The 23,196-nt window shown below is 41.2% G+C and overlaps 1 protein-coding gene across 1 annotated transcript; it reads right to left on the bottom strand.

Moving 5' to 3' along the window:
* Positions 1-405: 405 nt before the first annotated feature.
* Positions 406-23,196, bottom strand: LOC149982307 (uncharacterized). The gene is made up of 2 exons (XM_021611021.3): positions 21,392-23,196; positions 406-5,535 (listed from the first exon to the last, which is right to left on the bottom strand). The coding sequence occupies exons 1-2, from the start codon at positions 21,809-21,811 to the stop codon at positions 2,920-2,922; spliced, it is 3,036 nt and encodes a 1,011-aa protein (XP_021466696.3). The 5' UTR covers positions 21,812-23,196; the 3' UTR covers positions 406-2,919.

The following is a 23,196-nucleotide window of genomic DNA, read 5'->3' on the forward strand; positions in this document are numbered from 1 at the left end:
GGGTTAACTGCCTTGTTCAAGGGGCAGAACGACAGATTTGTACCTTGTCAGCTCAGGGATTCAATCTTGCAACCTTTTGGTTACTAGTCCAATGCTCTAATCACTAGGCTACGCTGCCACCCCATCTGTCCTCTCATTGGCTAGAATGGTCCCCCACCTGATCTTGCCTCCTCCCGAAGACATTTATTTTCATTGTTAGAGCGGCCACTTGAGTATCTTGACAATATAACTGATAATCTGTGGTTTAATTAAACAAACAGTACTGTAATGAATGGCTGAAGAACGGTGTGTACAGTTTGGGGAAAACGTGTCATTCAGTACAAACCGTCACACAACGTAGCAACCTTTGAAATAACTGAATGCACCCCAGAATTGGGCAGCCTGTGTAAACACATCCAAAGAGTCTCCCCTACTTATCTTTTATTCAAAATTCTAGTTTGCAATGCAGATTGTATTACATAGTGGGAATAACAATATACAAATAAGAACATGATTAAAAGCAGAAACCTCTTAAATGTGAACCTCTTCCCCATCGAGTGACATTTAAAAGCCTAACTAATGAAGGTATTGGGTTGCCTGACGACACCCTGAACCTAATCCTGCTGCTCTATTCATCACTACATACATTGGCTTCAGAAAGTATTGATACCACTTGACCACGTTGCATTACAGCCTGAATTCAACAATTTAAAAAAAAAATCACACCCATCTACCCAAAATGTCAAAAGTGATAACATGGTTTTAAAAATGTATTGAAAATTAAATCTCTAATTTACATAATTCACACCCCTGAGGCAATGCTTTGTAGAAGCAGCTTTGGCAGCGATTCCATCTTTTAGTCGTGTATGTCTGTATCAGCGTGGCACATCTGGGTTTTCTCCCATTCTTCCTTGCAGATTTTCTCAACCTCTTAAATTAGATGGGGAGCGGTAGTGAACAGCAATCTTAGTCTTTCCACAGATTTTGGGATTCAAGTCTGGGCCACTCAAGGACTTTCACAGTCTTGTTCTGAAGCCATTCCAGCGTTGCTTTGGCTGTTTGCTTGGGGTCATTGTCCTGTTGGAATGGAAATCTTCGCCCCAGTCTAAGGTCGTTTACACTCTGAAGCAGGTTCTCATCAAGGATCTGCCTGTGTCTGGCTCCATTCATTGTTCCCGCCATCCTTACCAGTCTCCCAGTCCATGCCACTGAAAAGACGGGTGATGAATTGTGCCTGGTTTTCTCCAGACATAGCGCTTTGCATTCAGGCCAAAGAGTAAGTGATCTTATCATACCACAGAATCATTTGCCTTATTCTTTCAGTCCTTCATACTTTTCTGCAACTCCATGGGTGCTGTCATGTGCCTTTTTCACAAGAAGTGGCTTCTGTCTGGTCACTCTCCCGTAAATCCCAGATTGGTGAAGTGCTGTAGAGACTGTCGTCCTTCTGACAGGTTTTTCATCTCAGTCAAGGAACTCTAGTTCTTTCAGAATGGTCATTGGATTCTTGGTCACCTCCCTGACCAAGGTCCTTTTTACCCGGTTGCTCAGTTTAGTCGGACGGCCAGCTCTAGGCAGTCTGGGTAGTTCCGCATTTTTTCACTTTTCCAATGGAGACCACTGTGCTCTTGGAAACTTTCAACACTCTAGAAATTGTTTTATACGATATCCTTTCCTGGATATATGCATCATCACAATTCTCTCTGAGATCTATGGACAGTTCCTTGGACTTCAGGGTATAGTTTCTGCTCTGACATGCACTGACAACTGTGGGACTTTTGAAAGAAACACACCTGTCTATATAAAGCCACAGGTGGACTCCAATTAAGTTGTAGTGACATCTCAAGGATGATCGAAGGGAATTGGATCCACATGAACTCAATTTGGAGTTTCATATGAAAGGGGTGTAAATTCTGTATTTCATTTTCTATACATTTGCTAACATTTCAAAAACATGTTTTCACACTGTCATTATGGGGTAATGTGTGTAGATGGGTGAGGAATTCAGGCTTAAACACAACAGACTGTGGCATAAGTCAAGGGGTATGAATACTTTCTGAAGGCGTTGCCATCCTAGAAGTCGTTTGTGCGACTTCAAAATGAGGAGCATTGTACAAAACAAATTAATCAGCGATTAGATAGTCTAACAAATCTTATCCATGCAAAGTATCAAAAGTGATAACATCATCATGGAGGCTGGATTTCTGGGACCAATCAGAACGGTCAGAATGGTGTTTGTATTCTAGAAATCTAAGGCAAATGCAGACTCATAGTGGAGAAGAAACGTCAGTTGGCTGGATCGATGTAAATGGGTAGCCAGGCAAGGTATTGGATTTTGTCTGTAGCGTTCAGTGGTGCATCTGATCTGTAGATGACCGCCCTGCCCTAACTCTGGGTCGCTGATACCTCACAGGTGGCAGCCAGCTGGAGAATTTGTTTGACCTTGGCAGCTTAAGAGCACATTTCAGACAAACGTATACACTCACTGAAGGTTGTAGTTGGGAACCTTTCATAGGCATTCTTTTAAAGTAGCGTGTGGCCCACCTGATAATCAAAATATCAACATTAAAGCTGCAGTATGTAACTTCTTAGGCGACCCGACCAAATTCACAAATGTGTGTTATAGATCTGTAATTCTCATCTTTAATACAATATAGCTGACTGCAACCACTTATGGGGAAGGCCCATCATTTAACAATGACTGCTATTGATAGTATACTATGCCTTTTTGAAACAAAATATTAAAACACATTTTAAATAATTGTAAAAAATATACTGCTATGAAAACAGTAATACTCAGACTTGTTGTGTATCAGCAACAGTCTGTCTGTGTCTTTTTTACAGTCTGTGGTGGCAATTCCAGGCCACCTGGAGGCAAAAGAACAACTGGTTAGAAATCACATTGGGTGGGTTCCTGCAATGCCAAACACCACTTCTGCATTATAGATCGAGGAAATCTGAGACACCAGAGTAGTGCCTCTTCTCGTGGCGTTTTCTGTCGCCATCTTGGGAGAAGCGTTGCCCACAGATAGAGCATTGGTATGGTTTCTCTCCAGTGTGAACAAGACTGTGTCTCTTCAGTGACTCTTTTCGAAAGAATCGTTTTCCACAGTCTCCGCACTGATGATTTCTCTCTCCAGTATGAACCCTCCTCACGTGTCTCACCATGCCATCTATGCGAGTAAATGTCTTTCCACATTCCAAACAAGGATAGGTTGCTCTTTCTCCAGAGGTATGTGTTAATATATGTGTTTTGTACGATTTTGTATATGCAAAACTCTTCCCACACTCAGTGCAGTGATATGGTTTCTCTCCAGTGTGTACTCGCATGTGTATTTTAAAGTTGTGAATCTCCTTCCCACATATTGTGCAGAGAAATTTCTCTCTTTTTCTCAAATGTGTTCTCCTGTGTCTATCAAAAAGTCCCTTGTACAAGAACTGCTTGTTACAGTCAGGACAGTGGAGGATCTCTCTGTGTACTAAAAAGTGTGCTTTCCAGTCAACCAGGTCTGAAAACCTTTCCTCACACTTTGAACAGCTATAACTTTTCTTGTGTGTTAGCTGATGTTTTTCAAGCTGTTCCAATCGGACAAAGCTTTTCACACAGTCAGAGCAGCGGAAATTACGTTCCTCCTTCATGTGTGTTTTTTGGTGTGACTTAACATGATCTAATCGCGCAAAACTTTTGTCACAGTCAGGGCAGTCGTAAGGCTTCTCTCCTGTATGTGTTCGCTGATGTCTTATAAGACGATTCTCTAGTCTGAAGCTCTTACCACAGTCGGAGCAGATGTATGGCTTCTCTACAGTACTGAAACTTTCGGTCCAGTTATCAGAAGTACCTTCAGGATCCTCTTCATTCTCCTGCATTGTTTGGGGTTGTTGCAATTTTTCTGAGTGTTGATTCTTTCGAACTGAACTTTTGTAAGGGGAGTCTTTGCCTGGCTGTGACTGGACCATTCTTTTCCCTGGTGCACTAGCTCGCATTTTACTCTTCTGCCTGCCTCTGCTGGCTGTTCTCTGCTGTGTGTGCACACAGTCTACATTCATTTCAGTTTGATGGTTCAGTGTGACATTATGTTCCTCTTTAATATGTATTTTTTGGTGTAATTTAAGATTATCTAATCGAGCAAAACTTTTCTCACAATCAGGGCAGTGGTGAGGCTTCACTCCTGTATGTATTTCTTGGTGTAATTTAAGTTTATCTAATCTAGCGAAAGTTCTGTCACAAACAGGGCAGTGGTGAGGTTTCTCTCCTGTATGTGTTCGCTGGTGTCTTATAAGATCCCTCACTTTTCTAAAGTTCTTACCGCAGTCAAAGCAGTAGTGTGGCTTCTCTCCTCCAGGACTGAAACCCTCGATCCAATCATCAGAATCATCAGTCTCTAGGGGCTCCTCTTCCTTCTCCTGTACTGTTTTGCTATGTGTTGGTGTTCTCTTTCCTGGAGCTCTAGCTCGTACTTTACTCTGCTGCCTTTTACTCTCTCTGACTTTGCTGAATGTTCTCTGCCGTGTGAGCACCCAGTCTACATTGGATGCACTGCTGGTAGCTTTGAAGGTATTCTCCAGCTGGTGTTTTTCAAGCTTCTCCAATAGGACAAAACTTTTCACACAGTCAAAAGAGTGACAAATATGTTTGTCTTTTGCATGTTTTTTTTGGTGTGACTTAAGCTTATCTAAACGAGCAAAACCTCTGTTGCAATCAGGGCAGTGATGAGACTTCACTCCTATGTGTATTTCTTTGTGGATCTTTAGCTTATCTAATCGAGCAAAACTTCTGCCGCAATCAGGGCAGTGGTGAGGCTTCTCTCCAGTATGCGTTTGCTGGTGTAATTTAAGCTTATCTAATCGAGCAAAACTTCTGCCGCAATCAGGGCAGTGGTGAGGCTTCTCTCCAGTATGTGTTCGTCGGTGTCTTATAAGATCCCTCACTTTTTGAAAGCTCCTACTGCAGTAGGCGCAGTAGTGTGGCTTTTCTCCTCCAGGACTGAAGCCATCCGTGTCATTAGTATCTAGGGGCTCCTCTTCCTTCTCCTGTGTTGTTTGGGGTTGTTGTAGCCTTTCTGAGTGTTGATTCTTCTTCTCTGATTGGCACTGGACATTGGATGGGCATTGATGCTTTCTATATGAAAGCACACAGCCTTCATTTTCTCTTCTGCTGGCAGCTTTGAAGTTATTCTCCGGCAGGTACTGTTGCTTTTCCACAATTTCAGTTTGATGAATGCGTGTGACAGCTTTATCCAGTGTGAGTTCTGGGTCCATTTGTAATTGCTTGGACAATCTTCTGTCATGTAAGCCTGCGACTAGTCGGTCTCTTATCATCTCACTGAGCAGAGCTCCATAACCGCAATGTTCTGACAAACAATGAAGTGCAGTGATAAAATCATCAGCTGTCTCTCCTGCTTCCTGTTGTCTTTGGTTGAATTTTGTTCGTTCTAATATAACATTCCTCCTAACTACCAAATGTCCATCTTGCTGCTCATTATTAGAACTGTGGAAGAGGTCCCCCTCGATCAGGTTGTCATCTTGCAGGTCTTCTGAGGTGTCCATCTCCTCTGCCTGGAAATACATTTAAAATAGCATAATTACTAATAGGCCTATCATCTCTGTTCTCTAAAACATTCATTTTGTAATAGATAATGGTCGATACAGGTAAAGTCCAAATTAGAATAGAGAGCATTCAATAATTAGCTAAACAAATAACTTGGGTCTATACATTTTTACAGTAGTAGCTCGTTCTAATCATTTGAAATACTCACTGCCATATATATGTATCACTGAGGGAGGCCTTCTCTTGCAAGAACAAAAGCAGTACCTGCTGCGTGCCAACCCGGTAGCGACAAACCTATTGTTTCTACTCGTAGAATCGCAATACTTGTCAGTGGCCAACAACTTGACTTTAACCCAATCAGACAGCATGAACCCCCACATGTAGGACCAACAGGAGTGACAACAAAAGGGGAAAAAAATAGGAAATTGTCTCCGTACATCCACGGATGAGCCAGTCACACTTCAAGTGCAATGTATGCTATGGGATGGTAGCTAGCTAAGTGCACAGACACCACTGAATACTTACTGCTTATTACATTACACATCAAATCTCCTTCGTGGTCAGTATCTGAAGCCCAGAGCAGACTTGTTTAGAAAGAACAGTGTGTTTGAAATAGTCATCATCGTCTGACTCTCTGATGCAGCAGTCCAGTAGGTGCTGAGTAGAATGAGCTGCTTATCAACTAGCTAGCCAACTTTACATACTATAGAAAACCAAAGCCTTTGTTGACACGAGAGTTCACAGAGCAGCCTGTTTATTACAAACAAAACAGCGAAAGCCCGGTCTTTGTGGGAAAGGCGCATCATTAAAAACAATGGTAAACAACTGGTTGCAATTCAGAGCCAACCTGGATACTAAAGGAGATCCTGAAGGAAATCTACAAGTATCAACAGCTTTATGCTATGGAGGAACAACATACTCCATCGTAGAAAGATCCAGCTACCTCACAAACACTGGACAGAGGAACTCTGCCCAGAAGGTCAGCATCCTGGAGTCGCGGGTACTACTTAATGAAGCTGCCAGTTGAGGACTTGTGAGGCGTCTGTCTCAAACTATACACTAATGTACTTGTCCTCTTGCTCAGTTGTGCACCATGGCCTCCCACTCCTTTTTCTATTCTGGTTAGAGCCAGTTTGCGCTGTTCTGCGAAGGGAGTAGTACACAGCGTTGTATGAGATCTTCAGTTCCTTGGGAATTTCTCACATGGAATAACCTTCATTTCTCAGAACAAGACTGACGAGTTTCAGAAGAAAGTTTTGTTTCTAGCCATTTTGAGCCTGTAATCGAACCCAGAAATGCTGATGCTCCAGATACTCAACTAGTCTAAAGAAGGCCAGTTGTATTGCTTCTTTAATCAGAACAACAGTTTTCAGCTGTGCTAACATTATTGCAAAAGGATTTTCGAATGATCAATTAGCCTTTTAAAATTCTAAACTTGGATTAGCTAACAAAACATGCCATTGGAACACAGGAGTGATGGTTGCTGATAATGGGCCTCTGTACGCCTATGTCGATATTCCATTTAAGAAATCTGCAGTTTCCAGCTACAATAGTCATTTACAACATTAACTATGTCTACACTGTATTTGACAAAGTAAGACTGCATTTTATTTATAAATTCCTGGATTTTTTCAATTTCTGTAATTTTCTTATAAAATGGGTAAAAGTAACATATAGCAACCCCAGGTGTAAAATAGTAAATAACGGCTACTTCTCAGAGAGTTTTGAATTGTCAAGAGGAGTTAAATAAGGGTGTCCGCTGTCATCATATCTATTCGCTATGGCCATCGAAATGCTAGCTATTAAAATGTAATTACTCCTTGTCTGTGTCACACAATCCCTTCTTATGAACTCATATTGTTAATCAGACATAATAAAACAGAGTATAAGTTTACTTAGTTACAGTTCCATTTAAAATGATTTGTTCAGTCATTTAATCATAATTTTCCCAACAGGCAGGCAAAACCCAGAGGACAAACCACCCCCCCCCCCAAAAAAAAATGTTTCTAATGGCTGTCATGTTAATTATGAGGCGAAATCCTCCCATATTGCAGTTCCCAGGGCTTCCACTAGATGTCAACAGTCTTTAGAAAGAGTTTCAGGCTTGTTTTTGGAAAAATTAGCTAGAATTTGTAGTTTTTCTAAGTGGCTCCCATTTTGGCTGTAGTGTTTATGTGCGTGGATGAGAGCGCGTTCTTTGATGTTTATCTCCGGTAAACACAATAACGATTCTCCGTCTTAACTTTTATTGTTTATTTACGTATTAGGGTACCCGAGGTTTGATTATAAACGTTGTTTGACTTGTTATGGAGAAGTTTATTGGTAACGTTTGGGATTCATTTTGTATGCATTTTGAAGGAGGGAAACCGGTGGATTATTGACTGAAGCGCACCAGCTAAACTGAGTTTTTGGGGATATAAAGACGGACATTATCGAACAAAAGGACCATTTGTGATTTAGCTTTGGAGAGCCAACAGAAGATCTTCAAATGTAAGGCATTTATTATATCGCTATTTCTGACTTTCGTGGCGCACTTGCCTGGTTGAAATATGTTTTTCATGCTTTTGTATGCGGGGCGCTGTCCTTAGACAATCGCATGGTGTGCGTTCGCCATAAAGCCTTTTTGAAATTTGACACAGCAGCTGGATTAACAAGAAGTTAAGCTTTATTTTGATGTATGACACTTGTATTTTCATGAATGTTAAATATTTCTATAATTTGAATATCGCGCTCTGTAATTTCACAGGATGTTGGCCAGGTGGGACGCTACCGTTCCACCTGCCGGTAAGAAGTTAAAACTATAGTTTTCGCAAGTCGGTTAGGACATCTACTTTGTGCATGACAAGTAATTTTTCCAACAATTGTTTATAGACAAATTATTTCACTGTATCACAATTCCAGTGGGTCAGAAATTTGCATACACTAAGTTGACTGTGCCTTTAAACAGCTTGGAAAATTCCAGAAAATGATGTCATGGCTTTAGAAGCTTCTGATAGGCTAATTGACATCATTTGATGTGGATGCATTTCAAGGCCTACCTTCAAACTCTGTGCCTCTTTGCTTGACATCATGGGAAAATCAAAAGAAACCACCCATGACCTCAGAAAAAAAAATTGTAGACCTCCACAAGTCTGGTTCATCCTTGGGAGCAATTTCCAAACGCCTGAAGGTACCACGTGCATCTGCACAAACAATAGTACGCAAGTATAATCACCATGGGATCACACAGCAGTCATACCGCTCAGGAAGGAGATACGTTCTGTCTCCTAGAGGTGAACGTACTTTGCAAATCAATCCCAGAACAACAGCAAAGGACCTTGTGAAGATGCTGGAGGAAACCGGTACAAAAGTATCTATATCCACAGTAAAACAAGTCCTATATCGACATAACCTGAAAGGCTGCTCAGCAAGGAAGAAGCCACTGCTCCAAAACCACCATAAAAAAAAAGCCAGACTACGGTTTGCAACTGCACATGGGGACAAAGATGGTACTTTTTGGAGAAATGTTCTCTGGTCGGATGAAACAGAAATATAACTGTTTGGCCTTAATGACCATCGGTATGGTTGGGGGGAAAAGGGGAGGCTTGCAAGCTGAAGAACACCATCCCAACTGTGAAGCAGGAGGGTGGCAGCATCATGTTGTCGGCGTGTTTTGCTGCAGGAGGTACTTTTGCACTTCACAAAATAGATGGTATCATAAGGGAGGACAATTATGTGGATATATTGAAGCGACATCAAGACATCAGTCAGGAAGTTAAAGCTTGGTCGCAAATGGGTCTTCCAAATGGACAAATGGACAAAATCAAGGTATTGGAGTGGCCATCTCAAAGCCCTGACCTCAATCCCATAGAAAATTTGTGGGCAGCACTGAAAAAGCATGTGCGAGCAAGGAGGCCTACACACCTGACTGAGTTACACCAGCTCTGCCAGGAGGAATGGGCCACAATTCACCCAACTTATTGTGGGAAGCTTGTGGAAGGCTACCCAAAATGCAATGCTACCAAATACTAATTGAGTGTATGTAAACTTCTGACCCACTGGGAATGTGATGAAATAAATAAAAGCTTAAATAAATAAATTCTCTACTATTATTCTGACATTTCACATTCTTAAAATAAAAGTGGTGACCCTAACTGACCTAAGACAGCGAATTCTTACTAGGATTAAATGTTTTAATGCATTTGGCTAAGGTGTATGTAAACTTCCGACGTAAACTGTAAAAGCACTAAACCGATCTCTAAAAGCTTCACTGAATCAAAAGTTTTACTTGAACCATAAATAGTTCTCAAGAAGATTACTAAGAAAAGCTTATCCATTGTTTAAAAATTGCCTTTTTGCAGATTGCCATTAATTAATTAATTCCATTAATTGCCATTAATTCTATTAATTAATTAATAGAAAAATGCTACATTTTTCAAAGCATCTCTTTTTTAAACAAGCATTGCAGAGCTGGCTACAATTTTAATTTCATCCCACTCTAAAGATAACAAATATTATGGCTGAACTCAAATGTGCTGGTTATTAAAATACCTATATTTATGGGATAGATGTTTGAAAAATGAATTTTGTTCTTAAATGATATTGTAAATTGGAATGGTAGAGTTAGGTCATTCATGGAGTTATCAGAATTTTACAGGAAGGTCTGCTCAATCCAAGAGTACAACCAATTGATTACAGCATTACCCCAAAAATGGAGTAGGCAGTGGCTGCGGAAGGAGGTAGGGACTTGTCTGTCTGCCCAATATAAAGGATCAAAACTGGCAGAGGAATAAAAATCAATAGGAAAGTATACCAGTTTCATTTGAGGACCAGGATGTTGACAACTGTGCCATACAGATTACAAAATAGTTGGGAAGAGATTTTTGATGTACCAATTCCATGGTACAGGGTGTATGAGTTGGTATGTAAAATGATGCAAGATTCAAGACTTTGTGCTTTTCAGCTAAAATTATTATTTACAGTAGAACTCGTCACCAACAAAATTTTGAATACTTAGGCATACAATCATCGATGCTCTGCAGATTTTGTTGTGAGGATACAGAATCAATAGACCATTTATTTTGGTATTGCCCTCAGGTAGCCTGTTTCTGTTCTCAGGAATGGCTGCAAATGCATAACATTGATCTAAAATGTACCCTAGACATTGTACTGTTGGGGGATTTGGAGAGACCGGGTCAGTCAATTACTAACACTCTTAATAAAAGTATTTATCTTCAACTCGCAATCTGTGGATTATATTCGATAGATTGAAATTGTATGTTAAACATCACAGCATAGTTGAAAGATATACAGTGGGGCACAAAAGTATTTAGTCAGCCACCAATTGTGCAAGTTCTCCCACTTAAAAAGATGAGAGTGGCCTGGAATTTATCACAGGTACACTTCAACTATGACAGACAAAATGAGAAAAAAAATCCAGAAAATCACATTGTAGGATTTTTAATGAATTAATTTGCAAATTAATGGTGGAAAATAAGTATTTGGTCAATAACAAAAGTTTATCTCAATACTTTGTAATATACCCTTTGTATGCAATGACAGAGGTCAAATGTTTCCTGTAAGTCTTCACAAGGTTTTCACACACTGTTGCTGGTATTTTTGCCCATTTCTCCATGCAGATCTCCAGTGATGTTTTGGGGCTGTTGCTGGGCAACACGGACTTTCAACTCCCTCCAAAGATTTTCTATGGGGTTGAGATCTGGAGACTGGCTAGGCCACTCCAGGACCTTGAAATGCTTCTTACGAAGCCACTCCTTCGTTGCCCGGGCGGTGTGTTTGGGATCGTTGTCATGCTGAAAGAACCAGCCACGTTTCATCTTCAATGCCCTTGCTGATGGTAGGCTTTGTTACTTTGGTCCCAGCTCTCTGCAGGTCATTCACTAGGTCCCACCGTGTGGTTCTGGGATTTTTGCTCACTGTTCTTGTGATCATTTTGACCCCACAGGGTGAGATCTTGCGTGGAGCCCCAGATCCAGGGAGGGAGAGGGAGATTATCAGTGGTCTTGTATGTCTTCCATTTTCTAATAATTGCTCCCACAGTTGATTTCTTCAAACCAAGCTGCTTACCTATTGCAGATTCAGTCTTCCCAGCCTGGTGCAGGTCTACAATTTTGTTTCTGGTGTCCTTTGACAGCTCTTTGGTCTTGGCCATAGTGGAGTTTGGAGTGTGACTGTTTGAGGTTGTGGACAGGTGTATTTTATACTGATAACAAGTTCAAACAGGGGACATTAATACAGGTAACGAGTGGAGGACAGAGGAGCCTCTTAAAGAAGAAGTTACAGGTCTGTGAGAGCCAGAAATCTTGCTTGTTTTTAGGTGACCAAATACTTATTTTCCACCATAATTTGCAAATAAATTCATAAAAAATCCTACAATGTGATTTTCTGGATTTTTTTTTCTCCATTTTGTGTCATAGTTGAAGTGTACCTATGATGAAAATTACAGCCCTCATCTTTTTAAGTGGGAGAACTTGCACAATTGGTGGCTGACTAAATACTTTTTTGCCCCACTGTATGGTGAGTAGAGATAGGTGGGATGGGCTGAGGGAAGCTGAAGGTTGGGTTGTGGAATTGGAGACGAGTGGGATTGGAGTTGCTGGGCAAATGGTGGTCACCCCAGAAACTGACTGGTCTTCTGATCCACGCCCCTACATTTTTTTCCCTGGTATCTGTGACTAACAGATGCATATCTATATTACCAGTCATGCCAAATCCATAGATTAGGGCCCAATTTATTTATTTCAATTGACTGACTAACTCAGTAAAATATTTGAAATTGGTGCATGTTGCGTTTATATTTTTGTTCAGTATATATAAACAAGTGCATAGTGTTTCTGGGCCATGCACCCATTGGATATAAGACACTAGAACCATTACAATTATAAAAATTGGAGTAATGTTCTTTTTCAGCAGGGTTTACATGATTCAGCTTAGCCCAGTTGGCAAACCACAGCTGGCAGAGCGCACCAAAGCGGATTAGGGTCTCATGGCATTCTGTACCCAGTCAACACTCTGGGCTCAGGCATATTTCGTTTGAGACTCAGGGGACTCTGCATGGACTCACTCTTCCCGAGTCCGGCAGAATCATATTACTCAGTGCTCCGTCTAATGGTACTCGGGGAGAGTCCACTTCAACAAATCCGGCCCGATTAATAGGCCTAGGTCTTTTATTTCAATATCCTACTTCAATCCACCAGGATTTACAAAACCCTATTTTTAGCGCATTTATTTCCATTAATAAATAAATTGCACCTGAATTTTACCCTGAAAATATGACTTTTATACTTTCCCGTAAAGCTTTTAAGCAAATAACACATGCAGTAATTGTATTTTAGTAGACAAGTAAGGAGATAGGCATATCAGTACCAGCTAAAACTTGGATTGGAATCACTGCACGCAGGTAGCCTGGAGATAGGCATATCAGTACCAGCTAAAACTTGGATTGGAATCACTGCACGCAGGTAGCCTGCATTGTTCAAGTGTCAACATTCCATATGGCTGTTGGGACAGAGCGCCTGGTAGGCTACACAACAGAGCTAGAAAACAACAGTTTTAGAAATTTACACACAAACATCTTCAAAAAGACTTGACTGCTAATAAGTGGTAGCCCGTGCTCTCCTGCATTCTTGTTTTACTTTTGTAAGTAAAGTGGCGGTTTGTTGGGGAGAAGAACATCAATAAAATATTGGCTAGCTAGAGTTAGCTAACTTAACTGGCTAATGACATTTTTACCTGTTGTTGCCATTGGTTGTAGCTTGTTAACATTGACACCTGTTTAGTTAATGACAGTAAATGTGTATGTTCTCTGTGTGTGTGTGAGAGGATCACAATAACTTTAGAAAACATTGTCAAAGTTGTCATGCTAGCTGTGTGTATGCATGTGTGTTTTCTGTGTGAGAGAGATAAAAATTATTTCACCTTTATTTAACCAGGTAGGCAAGTTGAGAACAAGTGCTCATTTACAATTGCGACATCGGCCAAGATGAAGCAAAGCAGTTCGACACATACAACAGAGTTTCACATGGAGTAAAACAAACATACAGTCAATAATACAGTCGAAAAATAAGTATATATACACAATATGAGCAAATGAGGGGAGATAAGGCAAAAAAAAGGCCATGGTGGCGAAGTAAATACAATATAGCAAGTAAAACACTGGAATGGTAGATTTGCAGTGGAAGAATGTGCAAAGTAGAGATATAAATAATGGGGTGCAAAGGAGCAAAATAAATAAATACACCAGGGGAAGGGGTAGTTGTTTGGGCTAAATTATAGGTGGGCTATGTACAGGTGCAGTAATCTGTGAGCTGCTCTGACAGCTGGTGCTTATAGCTAGTGAGGGAGATAAGTGTTTCCAGTTTCAGAGATTGTGTAGTTTGTTCCAGTCATTGGCAGCAGAGAACTGGAAGGAGAGGCGGCCAAAGGCAGAATTGGCTTTGGGGGTAACCAGAGAGATATACCTGCTGGAACGCGTACTACAGGTGGGTGCTGCTATGGTGACCAGCGAGCTGAGATAAGGGGGGACTTTACCTAGCAGGATCGTGTAGATGACCTGGAGCCAGTGGGTTTGGCGACGAGTATGAAGCAAGGGCCAGCCAACGAGAGCGCACAAGGTCGCAATGGTGGGTAATATATGGGGCTTTGGTGACAAAACGGATGGCACTGTGATAGACTGCATCCAATTTATTGAGTAGGGTATAGGAGGCTATTTTGTAAATGACATCGCCGAAGTCGAGGATCGGTATGATGGTCAGTTTTACGAGGGTATGTTTGGTAGCGTGAGTGAAGGATGCTTTGTTGCGAAATAGGAAGCCAATTCTAGATTTAACTTTGGATTGGAGATGTTTGATGCGAGTCTGGAAGGAGAGTTTACAGTCTAACTAGACACCTTGGTATTTGTAGTTGTCCACATATTCTAAGTCAGAACCGTCCAGAGTAGTGATGCTGGACGGGCGGGCAGGTGCAGGCAGCGATCGGTTGAAGAGCATGCATTTAGTTTTACTTGTATTTAAGAGAAGTTGGAGGCCACGGAAGGAGAGTTGTATGACATTGAAGCTCGTCTGGAGGGTTGTTAACACAGTGCCCAAAGGAGGGCCAGAAGTATACAGAATAGTGTCATCTGCATAGAGGCGGATCAGAGACTCACCAGCAGCAAGAGCGACATCATTGATATATACAGAGAAGAGAGTCGGCCCAAGAATTTAACCCTGTGGACTGCACAGTATTGTTTCTTATCGATGGCGGTTAAGATATCGTTTAGGACCTTGAGCGTGGCTGAGGTGCATCCATGACCAGCTCTGAAACCAGATTGCATAGCGGAGAATAGAAATGGTCGGTAATCTGTTTGTTGACTTGGCTTTCGAAGACCTTAGAAAGGCAGGGTAGGATAGATATAGGTCTGTAGCAGTTTGAGTCTAGAGTGTCCCCCCCTTTGAAGAGGGGGATGACCGCAGCTGCTTTCCAATCTTTGGGAATCTCAGATGACACAAAAGAGAGGTTGAACAGGCTAGTAATAGGGGTTGCAACAATTTCGGCAGATAATTTTAGAAAGAGGGGGTTCAGATTGTCTAGCCCGGCTGATTTGTAGCGGTCCAGATTTTGCAGCTCTTTCAGAACATCAGCTGACTGGATTTGGGAGAAGGAGAAATGGGGAAGGCTTGGGCGAGTTGCTGTGGGGGGTGCAGTGCTGTTGACCGGGGTAGGGGTAGCCAGGTGGAAAGCATGGCCAGCCGTAGAAAAACGCTTATTGAAATTCTCAATTATAGTGAATTTATCAGCGGTGACAGAGTTTCCTATCCTCAGTGCAGTGGGCAGCTGGGAGGAGGTGTTCTTATTCTCCATGGACTTTACAGTGTCCCAGAACTTTGAGGTTTTGTTGCAGGAAGCAAATTTCTGCTTGAAGAAGCTAGCCTTGGCTTTTCTAACTGCATGTGTATATTGGTTTCTAACTTCCCTGAAAAGTTGCATATCACGGAGGCTGTTCGATGCGAATGCAGAATGCCGCAGGATGTTTTTGTGCTGGTTAAGAGCAGTCAGGTCTGGTCTAGAGATGATCACAATAACTTATAGAAAATATTGTCATGTCAACATTGTGTCATGCTAGCTGTGTGTGTGTGTGTGTGTGTGTGTGTGAGAGAGAGAGAGATGGTTGATTAATATACATAAGAAACATTGATTGTGTGACAGTGAGCTCGCCTAGTTCTTGAACTGTGTACCCCCCAATATGGATGTTAAGTGTTTCTTCATTCATCAGGGATCCTTGTGTATTTTGTATTTGACAATACAATAAGCCTATCCCTGCTCCCCCTCAACACTCATTCTTATGTTACCTCAAATGCCCTTAGCAATTCTTGATTCTCTGTTTTTGCAGGAGTCTGCTAACTTGGATAAAAGAATGGAGGAAAGAACCATGGGAAGGAGAAGAGAATTTATCAAGCCTGCTGACTAAGAAATGTAGATATGTTTTGCTCTCACTCTCGGTCTGCCTGACTGCCAGATTGCTGAGGGGCAACATAATCCATGTACATGCTAGGCTAAGTCTAACTTAGTGAATACCTTAGGTAATAGTTAATCATGATTCATCTCAGTCTTTACAATTCCTGAAACATGTCAATGACCTGATGCATGGCCTCTCCAACAGTGCTTGGCCACCCACTCGGTTACCAGTGACTTTTCAGCCACATCCCAGCAAGAGGAGAGAACAGAACCACCCCTCTATTTGATACTCTGACCTTCAATGTCTAATGATTCCTACTAACCAGCTTGGTAAGAGCTAGGTTTGTACTAGCCAGAGTTGTGGACGCTAGTGACATGACTTGAGACTCGACTTGATACAAAATCACTCCAGACTTGACTTGGAGCCTCAAGACCTGGGACTTTGACTTGAAATTATCTGGCCAGGTTTTGTAACAAATTTTGTGGCAGAGTCTCGGTGGATTACCCTAGCAACAAAATGTGCAACAGATTGGCTATTGAAACACACTCGGTCCTCTGATTGGACCAGCAAACCCAGCACAGGTCCGGTGAGCTAGCGAACAGATTGCTGACTTGCTGTACAGCTATTGGATTGGGTGCAGTGCAAACGTCAATTTGTAGGAAGAGAGAATTGCCATAACAAATAAATATGCAGCTCCAAAAATGGTTCGGTGATCAAGAATATTAACCGTTTACTTTGCAAGCAATGGGGCATCAAGCAACAGTTAGGCCTACTAGCATGTTATGTCAAAATTCCTTGAAATGTATTATTTACTTATGAAGCTTGCCTTTATATTTTTTGTTAAAGCTGCAATATGTAACTTTTTGGTCGACCCAACCAGTTAGACCCGTCACTCTCATTCAAAGCAAGTCTCAGAAGAGGTAGATATGTTCTATGTGCACCATTTCCATGCTTCCGTTGTGAACCCCACCTGTTTTGTTATAATATATATATATATATATATATATAGTAGAAAGTTTGGACACACCTACTCATTCAGGGGTTTTTCTTTATAGGAATGTATATTACAATTGAATTAAATGCATAAAAGCCTTATAGGTATTTAGGGAACATGATACATTGCATCAGAAAGACAACCATGTTGTTACTATCCTACATATATTTTTAAAGTGAGAAACTGTTAGGTTTCAGATGTGTCACATGCACTTATTTAAGTCTTTTTTAAAACTTCATAATTTGCAGTGTACAAGATCCAAAAATTGGGTATCACACAACATAATATTTAAACTGGAACGACCCTCAGTAACAGTTGTGCAAACCATGCCCCCAAATATTATAATGAGCCCCCGCCTCTAGCTGGGCTTGGTGTGGGCCAAGGCGTCAGCATGCTTCAGTTCGACTGGCACCTAGCCGGACTCGGTTAGTCGAACTGAACCAGTGTGCTTGCATACTCCCATAAAAGACCTTTGCTTGAAAAACAAGAAAAAAGCAGCAATAGTACTGTTTGTCCATTTTGAGAGACCTCAAAATAGTCCAAATTAATCTAAGATAACTCAAAAAAATCTGTCACTAATTTTTACATTTTTGCCAAAGAGACCTTAGTTGCGCAATTTTACACTTAAGATGTTTGGCGCAGTATTTTTCAATGAAAAAATGCTAATGAAAACAAGTCTCTCGTTGAATGACAAAGACTTTATTTATGAATCACTACAGTTGATCAATCCCAGACAAAAGGGCGTCGACGTCAGCTCCGAACTTCAGCTTGCCTCTAGAAAAACATGTGTGGCCCAGACAAAAAAAACCTCACTGAAGTCCAAAACTAACAAAAACATCACAAAATAATACAGACTCCACCGATCTGTATCGTCCAGGAAGCATGCGGACGCCTTTAGCCCATGCTGGGTTTGGTGTGGGCCAGCCCCTTTTGGCAGTGGAGCGGGACGGCCCGCACCAAGCCCAACTCGGCCCACGTCGGGCTGTTGTGGGATTAGTGTGGGCTAGTCAGAGTTGGGCTTGTTGTGGGCTAGCCTGTGTCGTGTGGGCTTTGTGTGGGCTAGCCCGTGCCCACCGAATGGGGTCATGTTTGCTGGGAAGTGCATATACAGTGCATTCAGAAAGTATTCAGACCCTTAGACTTTTTCCACATTACAGCCTTATTCAATCTACACACAATAGCCCATAATGACAAAGCGAAAAACAGATTTTTAGAAATGTTTGCAAATGTATAAAATAAAACAGTATTCAGACCCTTTGCTATGAGACTCAAAATTGAGCTCAGGTGCATCTTGTTTCCAATGATCCCCCTTGAGGTGTTTCTACAACTTGGAGACCACCTGGGGTAAATTCAATTGATTGGACATGATTTGGAAAGACACACACCTGTCTATATAAGGTCCCACAGTTGACAGTGCTTGTCAGGGCAAAAACCAAACCATGAGGTTGAAGGAATTGTACGTTGAGCTCCGAGACAGGATTTTGCTGAGGCACAGATCGGGAGAAGGGTACCAAAAAAATGTATGCAGGATTGAAGGTCCCCAAGAACACAGTGGCCTCCATCACTCTTAAATGGAAGATGTTCGGAACCACCAAGACTCTTCCTAGAGCTGGCTGGGCAATCGTGGGGTAGAAGGGCCTTGGTCAGGGAGGTGGCCAAGAACCCGATTGTCACTCTGACGGAGCTTCAGAGTTCCTCTGTGGAGATGAGAGAACCTTCCAGATGGACAAGCCAAGTATGCCAAGCTTGTAGCGTCATACCCAAGAAGACTCGAGGCTGTAAATCGCTCCCAAAGGCGCAACAAAGTACTGAGTAAAGGGTCTGAATATTTATGTAAATGTGATATCAGTTAATAAAAATGAACTGTTTTTGCTTTGTCATTATGGGGTATTGTGTGTAGATTGATGAGGGGAAAAAACGATTTAATCCATTTTAGAATAAGGCTGTGACGTAAGAAAATGTGGAGAAAGGTAAGGGGTCTGAATACTTTCCGAATGCACTGTATGTACCTCTGAGCTTGTTAGAAAGATTCTATTTGGTTTCTCAAGGGGAAGCTGTGCAGTCTTGCTCTCTACCTGTGTCCGTTCAGATTGTATCAATCTTAACCTGCCTGAGGCTATTTCTTTTGGGAAATTGCCCGTGTATATTTGATAAATCTACTTGTATATTTTGTATGATATGGCGCTTTCACCTGTAAATAAATGTTCCCAGCCTGGTGCAGGTCTACAATTTTGTTTCTGGTGTCCTTTGACAGCTCTTTGGTCTTGGCCATAGTGGAGTTTGGAATGTGACGGAGGTTGTGGACAGGTGTCTTTTATACTGATAACAAGTTTAAACAGGTGACATTAATACAGGTAACGAGTGAAGGACAGAGGAGCCTCTTAAAGAAGAAGTTACAGGTCTGTGAGAGCCAGAAATCTTGCTTGTTTGTAGGTGACCAAATACTTATTTTCCACCATAATTAGCAAACAAATTCATTAAATTCATTAAAAATCATTAAAAATCATTAAAAATCCTACATCCTGTCATAGTAGAAGTGTACCTATGGTGAAAATTACAGGCCTCTCATCTTTTTAAGTGGGAGAACTTGCACAATTGGTGGCTGACTAAATACTTTTTTGCCCCACTGTATACCTGCTGGAGCACGTGCTACGGGTGGGTGCTGTTATGGTGACCAGTGAGCTGAAATAAGGCGGGGCTTAACCTAGCAAATACTTGTTTCTTGTTACATTGTACAATCTTCAATGTTATGTCATAATTACATAAGATTCTTGCAAATTAGTTCGCAATGAGCCATGCTGCCCAAACTGTTGCATATACCCTGACTCTGCATGCAATGAACGCAAGAGAAGTGACACAATTTCACCTGGTTAATATTGCTTGCTAACCTGGATTTCTTTTAGCTAAATATGCAGGTTTAAAAATATATACTTCTGTGTATTGATTTTAAGAAAGGCATTGATGTTTATGGTTAGGTACAGTAGTGCAACGATTGTGCTTTTTTCGCAAATGCGCTTTTGCTAAATCATCCCCCAGCATTGTATCGATTATATGCAGGACACGCTAGATAAACTAGCAATATCATCAACCATGTGCAGTTAACTAGTGATTATGATTGATTGATTGTTTTTATAAGATAAGTTTAATGCTAGCTAGCAACTTACCTTGGCTTCTACTGCATTCACGTAACAGGCAGGCTCCTCGTGGAGTGCAATGAGTGGCAGGTGGTTAGAGTGTTGGACTAGTTAACCGTAAGGTTGCAAGATTGAATCCCTGAGCTGACAAGGTAAAAATCTGTAGTTCTGCCCCTGAACAAGGCAGTTAATCCACCGTCCCTAGGCCGTCATTGAAAATAAGAATGTGTCTGACTTGCCTAGTTAAATAAAGGTGTAAAAAATTTTTAAAAAACGGCTCTTTTTTTATCATAAAAATCAGCGTCCAAAAATACCGATTTCCGATTGTTATGAAAACTTGAAATCGGCCCTAATTAATCGGCCATTCCGATTAATCGGTCGACCTCTAGTCTGCGTAGAGGTGAATCAGAGACTCACCAGCAGCGAGAGGGACATCATTGATGAATACAGAAAAGAGAGTCGGCCCGAGAATTGAAACCTGTGGCACCCCCATAGAGACTGCCAGAGATCCGAACAACAGGCTTGATTTGACACACTGAACTCTATCAGAGAAGTAGTTGGTGAACCAGGTGAGGCAATCATTTGAGAAACCAAGGCTGTTGAATCTGCCAATAAGAATGTGGTGATTGACAGAGTCGAAAGCCTTGGCCAGGTCAATGAATACAGCTGCACAGTAATGTCTCTTATCAATGGCGGTTATGATATCGTTTAGGACCTTGAGCGTGGCTGAGGTGCACCCATGACCAGCTCTGGAACCAGATTGCATAGCGGAGAAGGTACGGTGGGATTCGAAATGGTTGGTAATCTGTTTGTTAACTTGGCTTTCTAAGACCTTGGAAGGCAGGGTAGGATAGATATTAGTCTGTAGCAGAATTATGAAACAATTACTGTATGCAGATATGCAAAAAAAAAACAAAAAAAAATCCATTTATTGATCTATTTTAAATGTAAGAATATGTTGCAGAATTAAACTTTCATTGGTGCCTATGGAAACAAATATAAATATAATGAACAATCCAACTTTCACTATCCAACTTACTCCACTGAAATACTTTTTACAGTATGTAATAAACTGTAGTCAAGTGGTCATTACCAGGTTGATGGTCTATGACCAGTACATAATATAGTGGCCAGAATTATGACCAACTGGTCATATGGTGGTCAGTAAAATACGTCATACCCTGGTCAGTAAAAAGGCGTAACAAAAACAAAACACATCTGTTTGTCAAAACCAGGTTTTGCCCACTGGGTAGTGATCTGGGTTAGAGAAGGTTAATTGACAGTAGAAGTAGTATCTTTACCTGTGGATAGTCTGACTTCGTCTCCTTGTGTTTAATGAAGCCAGACAGCCAGGACAGCGTGGTGAGTATTTGTGTTTGTATTCCTGATGCTGCATCCCCACTCTTCCCCTTAATTTTCCTCCTCAGTCTGACATATCGGTCTCTCAATTTCTTCCATTTCGTCCTGCAAATCTGTTCTTCTACTCTCAGAGTTTGGGCTATCTCCTTCCAGCTGTTGCTGGTTATTGTGAAGTCTTTATAGTCTTTCAATGAGGTGTTGTACAAATTGTTGTACCTTCTGACCTCTTCAATGAGCTTTTCCTCGAAACTTGCGTCGTCTTGCATCTTGCTTGTCTTAGCGTCATCAGTATAATGGGGCTCATCTTCATCTTGGTTCTCCTGCATTGTTTGGTTCAGTCCTTCCTTCTCAAGTTCCGCCATTTTCTCTGATGTGTTATATATCCGAACAGAAAGGGTGTGGGTAAAACCAGAGGCTGCAAACCAACGAAGTCTGGTGTGCTATTCTATAAACAACATTTTTGTCTGCTTCTGCAGGTAGCAATTGAAGCTTTTGGTTAGATTTGATTCAAAGAAATTAAAATCCAATCATCTCACACGAGCCAAGGCTTGTTGTTGCTACTGCATATCTATTCTACTTTCTACGGTATGCTATTCCTCTCTCCACACCAGGCGCAGTGTGGTCAGGTTTAGAAAGAACAAGGCAAACACAGCAACATAAACTACCGATTGATAACGACTCTAGCTGACTATTTTCTGCAATCATTGGCACTTTAGAGTTGGCATTTTACTTTATCCGATATGCAAATCACATGCACGGCGAAATGTCGTAAAATGCAGGCAGACGTTTCACTTTACTTCTCAATGCCGAGTATGGAAAGTCCATAGGGCCAATAAGTGGGTCATCACTAGTTACCACAGCCACAAAGTAGAAATGTCTAAACCCTGCCTATTTAAAACATTTATATTTTTTAAATCTGATTTTAAACCTAACCTTAAAAAATGTTTTAAAAAATTTGATCTGATTTTTTTACTCGACACTTTTGACTTTGTGGCAGTGGTAACTAGTGTCAACCCCAAAAGGTGTGGAGAAAAGACAACTGGGGAGAACGACCCCAGTGGGTAAACCTGGTTGAAAATACGTATTTTTATGAAGTTTTATTCTGGTCGCAAACTGGTTGAAAAGTACGTTTTTTTTACGACCACCAGTTGGTGATAGTAGTGACCTATCTTACCAGCTGGTCATAATTCTGACCACTATATTATGTGCTATATTGTGCAGCCTACTGGTCATAGTTAAGACCTCATCATAACCTGGTAATGACCACCTGACTACAGCTGATTATCAGCATTCTTAGAAAAAAGGGTTCCAAAAGGGTTCTTTGGCTGTCCCCATTTAGAGACCCCTTTTTGGTTCCAGGGTGAAGCCTTTTTGGTTCCCCATACAACCCTTTTGTGTTACATATAGAACCTTCTGTGGAACGGGTTCTACCTGGAACCAAAAAGTGTTCTTCAAAGGTTTATCCTATGGGGACAGTCGAATAACCCCTTTAGGTTCTAGAGGACACCTTTTTTTCCCCTAAGAGTGTACTGTAAAAAGTACTGTAGAGGATAAAGTTGGATATTGAAAACATTGTTAATTAAATTTATATTTGTTTCCATAGACACCATAATCTGAAACATATTCTTACATTTAAAATAGATAAAGCAATGGCAAAAACACATCTACTTCAGTTTTTTGCACATCTGCATACATTAATTGTTTCATAATTCACCCACAGACATTACATGCATAGAAATACTGGAAC

The sequence above is a fragment of the Oncorhynchus mykiss genome, chromosome 7 (genome assembly GCF_057628025.1).
Source record: "Oncorhynchus mykiss isolate SJ-2025 chromosome 7, ASM5762802v1, whole genome shotgun sequence".
Classification (NCBI taxonomy): domain Eukaryota; kingdom Metazoa; phylum Chordata; class Actinopteri; order Salmoniformes; family Salmonidae; genus Oncorhynchus; species Oncorhynchus mykiss.

Coding starts and splice junctions, on each gene's coding strand:
- LOC149982307 (XM_021611021.3), bottom strand. CDS start 21,811: ATGGCGGAACTTGAGAAGGAAGGACTGAACCAAACAATGCAGGAGAAC. Junction 5,536..21,391: donor CGAAGTCAGACTATCCACAG/GTAAAGATACTA, acceptor ATGTATTTCCAG/GCAGAGGAGATGGACACCTC.